The 13065-nt window shown below is 40.3% G+C and overlaps 1 protein-coding gene across 3 annotated transcripts in view; it reads right to left on the reverse strand.

The window, feature by feature from the left end:
- LOC117942042 (lissencephaly-1 homolog) overlaps window positions 1-11912 on the reverse strand; it is a 40218-nt gene extending 28306 nt beyond the window's left edge. Inside the window, exons 1-2 of one of the 3 annotated variants that reach the window (XM_034867328.1) lie at window positions 11709-11912; window positions 1289-1601 (exon numbers count right to left, since the gene is read on the reverse strand). In XM_034867328.1, coding sequence (XP_034723219.1) covers window positions 1289-1320 — 32 coding nt within the window. In that variant the 5' untranslated portion in view covers window positions 1321-1601; window positions 11709-11912. Of the gene's footprint in view, window positions 1-1288; window positions 1602-11473; window positions 11493-11708 lie in introns of those variants that run through there. The other 2 variants (XM_034867330.1, XM_034867329.1) reach the window with 2 other exon arrangements.
- Window positions 11913-13065: the final 1153 nt, after the last annotated feature.

Here is a 13065-nt window from a genome sequence, read left to right on the forward strand (position 1 = left end):
GATTATCACAGTCTCGCTCACTTTTCCCACATGCTCAATATATACACCACACAGCACGTTTACAGCTATGTCTTTGTCTGTATGCCACTTCAGTTCCTATGCCAGACATCTTGTACATGTGGTTTCCCTGTAGAATCGCTCCGAACATGACGGTGTGCACAGAGCAATTGCATGAAGCTCGCAACAACACTTTGGATCCCTGTTCAAGGTATCTTTATCACCCCTGGAGTGCAATTTGATTTACAGCCAGCAGTCATATGTAAACAACAAACAACCAATAAATAAATAACCCGAACAACATGTTTATCCCTGCGTGTATTTTAAGGGCAAAGGGGACACTCTGAGCTTCTCCTAAAGGTTACATAGGGCAAATTGTGAATACTAAACATATTCAGGGGTAGGTAGTGGAGGAGGAGGATCAATACATTTGTGCTACAAGACCTCAGGGTAGCTTAGGAACCTTACACTAGCCATTGATTCTTCCTGAGGGGTGCCTCAAGAAGAAGAAAAAAAAACCTATAATGTCCTTATTTAAACTGATTCTACTAATCAATACACATCCTTGCCTGGAAGCAATGAAAATGACAATTAAAACAAGTTGCCTTTTAGGCTTTCGAAGCAATTAACAAAATAGCAGCAATAGCAGGTTTTGGAGTAGAGTCTATTTTTGCCTGGTCACAAGTATACAAAAAGAGCTAATTGAAACAAACCATCATTAAACCATTCATTGAGGTCTTTCATTTTGAAATTGGCACTCATGTCTTTGGGCAGCTTCAAGAAACATTCAATTTCCCAAAAATTGCTATAAAGGAAAACATTACACTTTTTAGTTGGATGGTTGGCCAGACAAAATAAGCAATTTATTAATATCTTAGTGTTTTTTGTGCAATATTTGACATTTAATAGATCAAATGATTATTTGATGAATCTAGAAAATATTCAGCACATGAACTGATAACAATAATTCTAATGTGCAGTCCTGAAATGATTATTGCTCATCCCTCCTATGAAAAACATAATTAAAGTGGCTTTTTAACCACGTTCATTCCTTGAAAGTTGCATAGTAACATCCGAAGCATATGGTTGTATTGGGTGGCTGTGAGAGTATCGGTGTGTGTTGAGTACGTGAAAGTAGATCCAGGATGAAGGTGAAATGAAATCTCTTCAAATGGTGCACCTGATGTACAACATCTTAACTACAGTGTATAAATCCATACAATACATGCATTTTGAATCGGACATCTCGATATCTCAGCCACATGTTATGAAAGGTGTGTTGGAGACTTACAGTTCATCTCGTTGCCGTTGTGACAGCACCATGGTGACGGGGCAGTGTGGGCGGGGCCGGGAGGGATCAGTTGGTACAAGGTGAATCTTGTGCAGCTGCTGCGCTCTCCTCAGTCAGGAGAAGAGCTGTGCTGATCCAAGCAACACGGGCAAGGATGAGCTGTGTGCTCCAATGCCGGGCAGTTGGTTTTGTCCAGACAAAGACTCAGACTGAGAGAAGGGGAACGCAGGAATCTGCCCCCCAACTGGCTGACTCCAGGGACAAGAGACGTGGAGAGCCTGCAGACCAGTCACCAGCAAAGTCTACACTGCATCTGGAGGGGAGAGAGCGAAAAAGTCAGCATTAGTTATGCATGACAGATAACATATGGAGTGGGTGGACATGAACATGTTTACAGGCTAGAGGAGTACTGCATCAATGTCGGCACCTGTTTACACACAGATAAAGTGGCTGAAGAATCTGTCAATGATGGAAAAAATAACAGAAGCCCAACATAGGTATTCTACCAGAAAAATAACGTGACTTTCATTGCCAAGTCCATCTATCAGAGATTTCATTTTTAAAGAAACCACATGAAATAAACCACTCCTTCATTTTGCTCTGCAGCTCCACTACTATCTACCTTCATCATCTGTTGGTCCTGCCACTAGTTTGATCTCAGAGATCTGGTCTGCTCTTGCCGCAAATTCCTTTCTCCGTGAACATACAAGAGCTGACCCACATTCTGCGAGCAACATTCTTCTCTTACCAGGTCGCAACAGAAAAAAGAAGAAAAAAACAGGACACAGCAGAGTGTGTCGAATTCCGCAAACCTGTCGTCTCATTACGATAACTCCTCAAGAGCTGGTTGCCTGACTGATGGCACGATGAAATCACTATGAGCGACATTTATTAATGCAAGTATGTAAGTATAAGAGTATGGCTGTGCAATTAATAAAAAATGTTACTCGTGATTACGATTGTGTCTCCTAACGATAACAAAAACAGAGGAAAAGATATTATTTTGCACATTACAAAGTGTTTTCACTATGTACAGTTCCCGCCGTTCCTTCATTTTCTTTTAAAAAGCGCCATGAAGTCTCAATAACATGACTTTGGAGAGCTGTCTGCCCCTTAAAAGTTGACAGAACATCATCCGCTTGCTCTCCTCATTGAGTGTGAGCAACTGGAACAGTGACAGGACGTCATCACTTGTGACGCCAGAACAACTAAATGAACAACAGCGCGAGTATATTAGTTTCTCCTCAGGCAGTGACAAACAGCGACGAAAGCCTTGACGGCTGATTCCCCATGAAAACTGTTTGAAATATGACTACTACAGTTGCAAGAGTTTTGGCCACTGAATTTGATGGATTTTATTTCACCCAGATGAGACAAGAAGCTAACGTTAAAGAACGCCGCGGCCCCTCCGACTCCCCACTACAAGAGACGTTGTATTCCACGGACACGCTGTATTCACTTTGTTTGAAACCATTCCACTCAAAACCAACAACAACCTGAGCATTTTGTTGCTAAACTGTATGTAAAATGAGCGTGATGTTAAATTACCTGATATTCATATTTTGGCACAATGTTATGTAATGGCAGAAGTAGTAGTGGTGGTCACAGGGAGTGAAAATGTGATCGGAGATTGGAAAATGTCTTGTGTATCTGTGATTGTTTATGAGCTTTGTATGTATATAAAGTTGAATGGACTCACAGTAGTAAAACTGATTTTATTTCGATCTAAAGATTTCTGTGAGAGAAAGGACACTATTGCCTAAAATTCAATTGTAAGATGTTTTGCATTTAACTCATCAACCCCCCCCCCCCACCACCACCATAGGTTAATGAGCAATCGTGTTACATAATCATGATATCAATATTGACCAAAATGATTGTGATTATTATTTTTTCGAGCAGCCCTATTTAGGATTGGAATATTGATGTGAGGAACAATAACTGTCGAAAAAATGCAATGCAGCTAACACTAATGTGATGAAGTTATTTTTACACTGCTTCGTAGTGTTGAAAAGCACTTTACTAAAGCAGGAACCCACTAGAATACTAACTGCGAGCTTCAATAGGCCTCTTAGTCTACTGGGACCAGAGGGAATAGAACTCTGCCAGACCAGCAAACAAATGTACACACGCAGCCAATTTAGTTACTTCTAGATACCTACCAACTACATCCAGGCACCCATGTCCAGACACAGGTACAGGTGACAATGTGCATTAGGCATGAGACGAGCAGCGTGTGAAAGGAGCAGCGAAGGAAAAAGTGCTGTGTCTGGAGTTAGGGCTGCAACTAATGGTTATGTTGGCAGTAGACTAATCGGTTGATTCCCGGTTAGTCAACAATTATTTTTGTCACGCCCTCAATCTTTGTTGCTTTTGCCTTTGGGCATGTTTCACCTCACCTGTTCAAGCCTGTACACCTGTGAATGTCTCTGACTTAACAGAACTGCAGTTCCCATCGCAAATTAAAATGACCCATAAAACATATGGAACTAAAGCTTGATAGCTTATTTAAATGTATTTGTAACATTATTACTGGCGGTTACAATCAAAATAAAATGAATTAAATACGACACTAAAGTGCAAATGTAGCGCACTAGAATCTTTGGTCCTGCGCTATCGGCAAGACGTTGGAATAGAACATCATTGGTCATTTCTGCGACAACTTGTAAAACAACGTAACTAATATTGAAGAAATGTAACAAAGTATTATTATTACTGTCATTCATAACATTATTGCTAAAGATGCAGCAATTACAATTCATGGCAGATTACGTGAAAATCGGCCAATTCCGCTCACCAGCCTTTCAATTGGTTGCATCTCTAATTATTATCTTTTTTTGTTTACACCGTGAAAGCATTATCCAGAGTGATAGAGAAAGACAGAGTGGCGACAATCCCAATGGAGTCCGTTGTAATCTTTTGCCGCCTACTTCCAGGGTACGCAGCCTTGCATGGTTCCAAACATCCATTCTACGGCGTTGGACAACATTCATTTCCATTGCTGAATGTCCAACATTGTGACTTTCAGGGTAGCATGGTAACAACAGCGCTGTGCAACAGCATCTGCAAATGAGTGAGACGCTACAAAAGCTAGACACACACAGTAACTAACCACTCACAAACCCTAACCCTCTCACACACATTGGCCAACTCTGGCAGACTCACTCTCTCCTCCTTTTCAACGTTAAAAGAAAGAGACAAAAAGTCCTAACATTTTCAGGTTGCACAAGTGCGAGTAGTTAAAAAAAATACTCACACAGTTTCAAAATTACCATTTGGTCAGTCCAGATGTAAGATTAAGTCCATTCTGCTGAACTTATCTGGTTAAGCTGTGGAGTTTGCTTATTTATTTGCATATTTGACAGTTTGACATTGTAGAGAGCAACCTAACATGGCTGATAGCTAACCTTTGGACCCTGATGTCACCACACCATACCTGATATGTGACAGCAGTCCAAATATCTGCTAACCTACTGTGTGTGGATTGCAGCGAGCAGGGGGTTTCTGGAAGCTGCCCAACTACTTTGCCACGGTTCAGGGTCACAGCAGTGCAACAAAATAAGGACATGGCATTGAAGCTAAAAATGCCTCTTGCCAAAAACTCCACATAGAAATCATCTATTAAAAAGCATGCGCCTTCCACATCAACCTGTAAAACTGCTGTGGTGTGTGAAATGAGGTCACTTGCTATATATTGATACTTCCCTCTGTGCTGCTGGCAGCTGTCATCGCTGTGAGTACCCATTAATGTGTTAGCTTCCCCTCTGTGCAAATCTCATTTGTAGCTTTAGTATTCAGCAAAATGTTTGCACTATAAAATAATCAGGCTAATTGGCTCAGCACAAAATGTGGTTGTGTCTTGCTGGAATGGGCTATAGCCGTGGTGAGTCTATAAATCTGCCCACAGATAGTTAATAATTGTCTTCCTCCCATTGATTATGTTGCCTTTGTGTAGCAGCAGGAACTGTGCAATAAAGCACCCCTTACAGTAATGGCGCTGACTACTTTGAGAGATGTTTTGCTTCCTAAATGCCATTTTTAATGAATATTGGAAAACATCCTCTGTCTCTGTCAGTTTAAGAATGCAACAACCACACGCCAAGGCAAAAGACTATTAATGTTCTGCATTTGTCTTTAACCAGTCAAGCATATGATTTTTATTTTTTTATTTAAAGATTTAAAATTGTGGCCCAATTAATGCAAGATTTCAATCAAAACAATCAAATCAAGTAACTAAAACAGAAAAACCATGTTAGAAAATATCAGAGCAATGTGTCAGCAAATCTTTTAAAGGAGGATGTTCAGTGTTTCCCCCAGGTTGACTGCTTCAGCCGGAAATCCACATGAACACATCACATCGGCCTAAATACATCACTTTTAAAGCTGGATCACCTGTTACTCCCATTATTAAGTATTGTACACGATTAATCGTTATAAATTGCAATCTCGATTCACCCCGTTTACGATTTAATTTCTAAATAACTTTGATTTTCTTTTTACAGAATTAACATTTTTATTTGATTTTTTAATGACTTTGATTCGCAATTAATTTTACGAATTTTAATCACGATCACAATTTTGACTTCCCACGATCAAATTTGCGTGATTGAGCGATTTTTTTAAATGGGTAATTTTATAGAACGCTCAGGTTTTTTTTGCAAAGCCAATCTACCGCTCTGTAAACCACTGTCTGATCGCGTGCCAGTCAGTTGTTCCCTCCACCGTGCAGCTTAGTTTCTAGATGTAGACAGTCACAGAGGACAGAGTAACGGGAGGAAAACTCAACATATAGCCGTCGGTCTAATGTCATATGTCGCTCTCAAAGTTTACCAGTAAACGCAACATTTTGTCCTGTCTGTGGTGTTATTCAGACAACAGCAGTGACCAGTGCTAGTTGCGTTTTTTAGCTCACAGGGCTCTAGGGCGCGAGTACGATTTTTCCTCTAGGTCGCACCGGTGCAGCTAACGTCCTCGCATCCGCTGCAATGTTGTTTATATGGATATGGTTTATTTTTGCGTTACATGACCGATTTCTTCTGTAAAGCCACGCCTGTGTTGGATCTCTCCTCTCCTCTTACTCTCCGCGCGGCCCCACCACACAGCGACACTGGTCCACACTTCTGACATTTGTTCAGTTTTAATTTTTATTAACACAGCTGTATATTGTTAAGCATGAGAGTCAAACCTGTATTTGTACCAGTGTTTCTGCTGGTAACTCTGCTATCGAGGTCGCCACGGCGAAAAACACAATAGAAGTTATTGAATGCAACTAACTTTAGTTGGTAGAGTAAAAGCGTGTGAGACGGAGCTGCTGGACCTGGGCCAGAGATGTGACCCATAGCCAGAATATCATAGTTCATAAAAATGCAGCGCAGTGACAATACAGACATTTCATACACACAAAGTGTGTAACTCTGCTGACCCGCCATTCAACCCGTGCTGTGCTGGACCCATTCATAATGAGTCAGCCGTCTCTCTGTGAGAAGCATACGTCCGTCGCACTCCTTCTCTCTCCCTAGCTCTTTTAATCAGTTATTGTTGAAAACAAGTGAAGGAGCTTTCTCAGAGAAACATTAAAAAAAAAAAAAAAAACTACGCTATTCATTTCAGATAGCTCATTTTCATTTACATGTGTTGCAGCTGTATACAACTTCAACATAAGAAGAATGAAGCATAATATGGATGTGAATGCAGTTATAAATCGCCTATGTGACAATAAAATATATTTTGGTTAAAATCAACAAATAAATTGTGATGATTAATCGGGATCACAATATTGATCCAAATAATCGGGATTATTGTAGCCATAACCGTGCAGCCCTACCATCATATCAATTCTTAGCAAAAAAAAAATCGTGATTCCTATTTCCCCCTGAATCGTGCAGGCCAAGTTAAAAGGCAAGTTTTTCCAACACAGTGCTTACTCAACATAAACTAAGATTGGGTATAGAGAGAAATTAACTCTCCACTCTCCATTGACGTGTATTGAAGGTGCCTCCTCATCAATTTCGTCTGCTAGCAAACAGAAAAACGCCTTATGGCTGCTGTGTGGTGGTAATTACTACCAACAATGCAAAGAACACATAACATAACTTTTTATAAGCTGCTCTCCACTGTGGAGATATGTAAGCTAATGTTACCGACAACGTTATCTTCACTTCACCTGCTCAACTGACTTTAGCAGTTTAGATAACACACTCGCCTGTCCAGCTGGTACAGACGTCAACTAACCACAGACAGTTGTCTCATTCAGTGACTCAGGGACAAATCTTTGTGTTTATTTTCCAGCTTGTACTATGTGAGCCCCTATGTGAGCTTTTCCTTTATGCCTCGACGACGTGTAATGTTAGACAGCCAATCTCCAGCTTTATTAGATCTTGGTAGAAGCATGCTGCATGCTTATTGGCTCACTGATGATGAGATTTGCTCTTTAGCTACTGAAAAATTCATACTAAGGAGGCAATTCGGTCAGTGCGTGAAAAAGTCAAATTTGGGTAATCAATGGATATTTGGTGTTATTTTTGGCTAAACAGTTTGAGACAAACTCCACAAAACACTTAAGTTGAACAAATTAGGCATCTGGTCAAACTGTAACATATCAGACAGCAGTAACATCATCACAACTTTGCATTACTCCACTTGACAAGTATGACAAACAAGGTACGGAATGTGTACAACATTTTTGGTAGTCATCCACACTTCAATGTCTGAACAAAGGAACACGCCCCCGAGGAATGAAGTGCAAAGGAGGAAAATAAAAACACCAGGTAGAGTCTAAAGTGAAGTCTCAAAGAGAGTGTGTCCCAGCAGCTTCTTACAAAACATACAACCACGGCACGTCCCATGTCATTTATTGTCTTCTTTCAAAAGCAAGCATCTCAACAGCTGGAATCTGGAGCGCCTTCATTTTCTGTTGATAACTTCACCTTCATATCCACCGTGTCCTGGGAATGTTACAGTACCATCCTTGACTTCAAAAAAGGGTGATTCCACAACACTGCTTATGCTCTCTGCATGCTGACAAAGCTCCAGGAGGGAGACCAACATCCTTTGAGCAGTGACTGACACAATAGTGATATTCTGTAAAGATTTGTGGCATAGGTTTTCAAAATATAAGATTGCATCTTTTTGACGTTAGTTACTGAAGTTTTAGAAAAATTCAAGACTTTTAGCAATAAGGACTCAACTACAGAACCGAATATCAATATCTTTGATAGTTTTATTATTTGGCTGGGACACTGACATGTCAAAAACCTACTTACTAAAACAAAACTCTCATGTGATCTGCTAGCTGACACATTCAGCTATTTAAGTACATACATTGAAATAGGTTTAATTCATTTATTGAACAAATGTTCTTCTCAGACAGTAACTTTAAAAATGTTTCATTGTGATGTTTAGTTTAGATGTAGAAATTCCTTAAGTCCAAGGCAGTTTTCTCTTACGGGACACAATACGTACAACCATACGTACACACTGCCACCAATTTGAGCTGCAAAAAACCTCTGGCCGCCCCGCCAAGGACGCTTGTCAAAAAGTACAGGGAAGCTTTTGACGCTTTGGCCTTTTGGACGTGGCTGCGTTCTCTGTTCCACCGGGAGAAGCTCACGCATAAGAATATATAAATTACATATATAATGACAGAAGTTGTATTGTTAATTGGTCGCAGCGGAGTCTGTTATCACTAACTGAGTGAACATCTGGCTCAGCTTAAGATCTGCAGCCGTTAAGACCTGCAAGGTGCCCGTGTCAGTTTAGTTATGTGGGTTGGCTAAACTTACATTATAGCGCTAGTGGCATCTTCCTTTAGTGCCAAAAAAAGAAGGGCTTATTGACACAAAGCAGCAAATGGAAAAGAACTCAGCTCTCATACATAAGTGTATACTGCCAATCAAAAAACCAGGCCCTCATCCTATCAGTTGTGTAACCTGACATGCTTGATTAGTAGATCAGAGATCACATCCACATTCAGAAGGAAAAGAATCAGTATCGGCAGGAAGCTCAAACAAACATCAAATCAATCACATGCCTCAGCCAACCTGCATACAGGTGGGAACAACACAATGCTTCAGCACCAGCACTAGTTAGCCTTCTTCATTCATACATGTTGTACAAGCAAAGTTCCACCTAGCAGTCAAAAAAATGCTTTTTCAGTCTATCAAGGGTATTCACTTTATGCCAACAAGTTACAGGTTTAAATTATTAGAGCTCTAAATTTAGACTGGGGGTGTATGATGAGTCTGTCAGTTATGGCTGGCAAGTATGAAGCACGTTCAAATCAAACCGTTAAATTCTTCAAGCTACTTTGGTACCCACTATAACTAGGGACGGGTATCAACAACCAGTACTAAACTGGTTCTGGATTGGTCAGTACCGAAGGATTGATAAGTTCCTGGACAAACGATACTGCGCGACATTGTCAGACGTTTCCTCACAATCACAAGCAGTCATTTGTAAGTTGTCGGGCAGTTACTGCTAGCAGCAGGTCAGTAATGACCAGTTAGCTAGCTGGTGGGCACCCTGTCCATACTGTCAGCCAAGGGAAGAAGAGTCAGACGGTATCTGCCCTTCAGCCTCCCACAATCAAAACATTTGAAATCAGCCTCTCCTGCTCATCACTGGCTGTCGACGGTAAATAAAGAGGAGGCCCCCCCTCGGCAAAACATTCTCCTCCTTTCAGACAACACTTCAAGCTTGTGTTTGACAAGACTACCCCAAACACATTAGAGAAGAACACACTACGTGTTTGGTTGCTGTCATTTGCTTTGCTCGCCAGTTGCTAAACTGGCAACAAGTGCTAGCAAAGCAGCTCTTGTAATGGACGAAGCTTGTACAATTGGAGCTGCTGTGTTTCCATTGCTGTCGGCACTGAATGGAGACGGCCAGCCGGGACGCACTTATTCAAATCATCGTTGATCAAACATAGGACTGACCAAGATCGCTTTCAAGTAAACTGTTGTTTTTTTTTTTTTAAAAAGGAACAGAGCTGCTGTTTTATTATTAGCTAATTTTTCCAATTAGAACACAGAAAATTCGTCTGACACTGTTTCAAATATTATGCACTACAGTTTCAACTTTGTGCCACTTCAACATCATGGTGGCTTTCTGACATGAGCAATGCTGTCAAACTTACTTACATTATATACTCAAATTTTTTATTATAGCGTTTTCATTTAGAATAGACAACCGAGATCTTCACCGAAAAACTAATAATTCATAAATGCAGATTAGTCAGTCGTGACCTTAAGTCAGTCATAGACAAAGTCAACATTTGTTTTTGAAGCTGAACATATAATAAACCAATAATAAAAACAACATTCATCAATATCTCATATTTCCAGTTGATCAGCTGCAGCGCGGTCCTTACAGGCGTGGCCAGGAAGAATAAATCACCCAAGAATGCTTGCTTAAACCAATGTTTTATATCCGATATCAATACAAGGTTACCCAACATTTCGAGGGGGACTCGTATGTCGGATTCAGTGCACAACAGTGTGAGCAACCACAGCAATGATTTGCATTCATCCCAGAGTAAGCCATTGGTCCACAAATTCCTGTTCCGAATCATTCAATCACACCCTCACAATGAGAAAGAAAATGTGCAAACTGAAAACAAGGCAGACACTTAAGTACTGGTTAGACGCAATATACAAACCCATCGCCTGCGATGTGCTCCACCCTGATTTTCCAACACTGAGCCAACAAACCGCATGAAGCAGACCGACTTGCAGATGAGGATGGCAGCAGCAGCCATCAGTGAGCATACCCCAGTATGACAGCGACAAACAGCACAGGGAATGGTATACTCAGTAGCGTGGGATGTTAGAAAACTACAGCAGGGGTGTCTGATGTTCAATTACAATTAGATCTGCACAACACATGTACCACGCAAACTAGATGATGAATGTCGCTTAATACAGCGGTGGTGTGTAGCTGCAGCACACTGGACATGTTGTCCCAACTGTGGTCGCTAATAATTTCGCTCGACATGACGACGGTGCCAGTCGGTAGTTTAACGTCATCTAACGTCATGCCCAGTTATCGTTAGCTAATGTTGGCTGAAGTTAACGTTAGCTAAGTTAGCTTCCAGGCGATGCAGTCAGAAAGTTAGCTCGTACCTTCAGTCTACCGAAAACTACAGGCTCGCAAGATGCATTCAAGCTCAATTAGCTACAATTAACTTACACAGTAGCTAAAGTCGACTGACTTGAACTATAATAAACGCACAAGATTGTTTATCTGGACACAAGGATATGCTCCGTTGACAAGGTACCTGCTGCTCCAGCCCAAGCGGCCTATCCGCCATTTTGAGACATAAAAAGGAGGTGCAAAAAATACAGCCACATCGTCATTTTCCCCACCTAACGCCAGATTCCTTCGACCCTGACCGGCTTCATAACTGAAAACTATTCGGACTCACCCTATTGTTTCTGCCCGTGAATATCCTCAGCCGTCTTTAACGTTAACACGACCCGACAGGGCGTGAAATTTCCGCTTCAAAATATGATCTTGTGATGTGGAGGTAAACTGTGCCCGTCTTGTCGCTCCGGCGCTGCTTGCTTGTTTTTTCGTAGGCTACCGCATTCGCCTTCAGTCGGGAGCGCGCACAAAGCTCGCGTTCACGATCTGACGGGAGCGCTCCACCCTTGATAGATGAAACAAAATCCTTATGGTTGCTTTATTTGTAGGCTACATTAAAAAGATAAGAGGTTTGGATTTTAACTGACAATGTGCACTATGCTAAATGCATTTTGTAGTAGTGAAAGTAACTAGGAACATTTACTACTAGTTTAGTACTGTACTTTTGAGGGAGGCTACCATTATTTTACGTTAGGCTCGGCACTACTTTATATTTCCACGCCATTACATTCGTAGATATTGTACTTTTTACTCCACTACATTTATCTGTCAACTATAGCCACTTTGTTAATACATAATTTACATATGAAGCTTGTGATCAGCCTATACGATAGTATTCTAGATTAAATTACCTTACAGTAGAAAGTAGGTTAAAAAAAATTAACCCTACCCAGCGAAAACAATAAAATGCTTATTATGCATTAGATATAATACAAAAAATGACACACTTTTCCATTTAATGAGTACTTTTACCTGTTACGCCTTGAAGTAAATACTCTTGCATATACTTTTGTACTACTATTAATTTCACTTGAGTTAAATATCTCAATACTTGTTCCATTACTGGCTACTTGTATGCTGTCAATTTTGTATGTTGTAATCAAAACCCCAAACAAATGTTTGACTAGTTTTATTTATACAGTTTAATATAAAAGCATAATCCAACCAAAATATAATTAGACTTAATATTTTAAGAATAATTTTAATATAAAGAACAACACACAAATACCACACACCATCAGGGAAAGCAGACTCAACAACTTGGCCTAAAAAGCCTTTGTGCAAAAGACATTATATAAGCGGAAAAAACACAAAACTGTTAGACAATCATCATTTCCAGACAAGAAATGCAACAGGACTAGTGGGCAGCAAAGTTTATAACATTTTGGGGTAGATATTAGACTCTTTTTCTCCCCACACAGACTTTTTGAAGTTATTTTACACAGGATCCATATCTGGAATATTACTGCCTGTGTATGTAATTCCAGTTAATATGCATATTCCACTCTAGCCTTATATTTCAGACATTCAGATTGCAAATAAGTAGTTATAAAAAGGTAAATATGCAAATTGTGTTAAATAATACGTAGTTTTGTATTATTACACCATAGGTCTTTTTTCCACTTCTGATGCTAATG

The sequence above is a fragment of the Etheostoma cragini genome, chromosome 3, assembly GCF_013103735.1.
Source record: "Etheostoma cragini isolate CJK2018 chromosome 3, CSU_Ecrag_1.0, whole genome shotgun sequence".
Lineage (NCBI taxonomy): Eukaryota > Metazoa > Chordata > Actinopteri > Perciformes > Percidae > Etheostoma > Etheostoma cragini.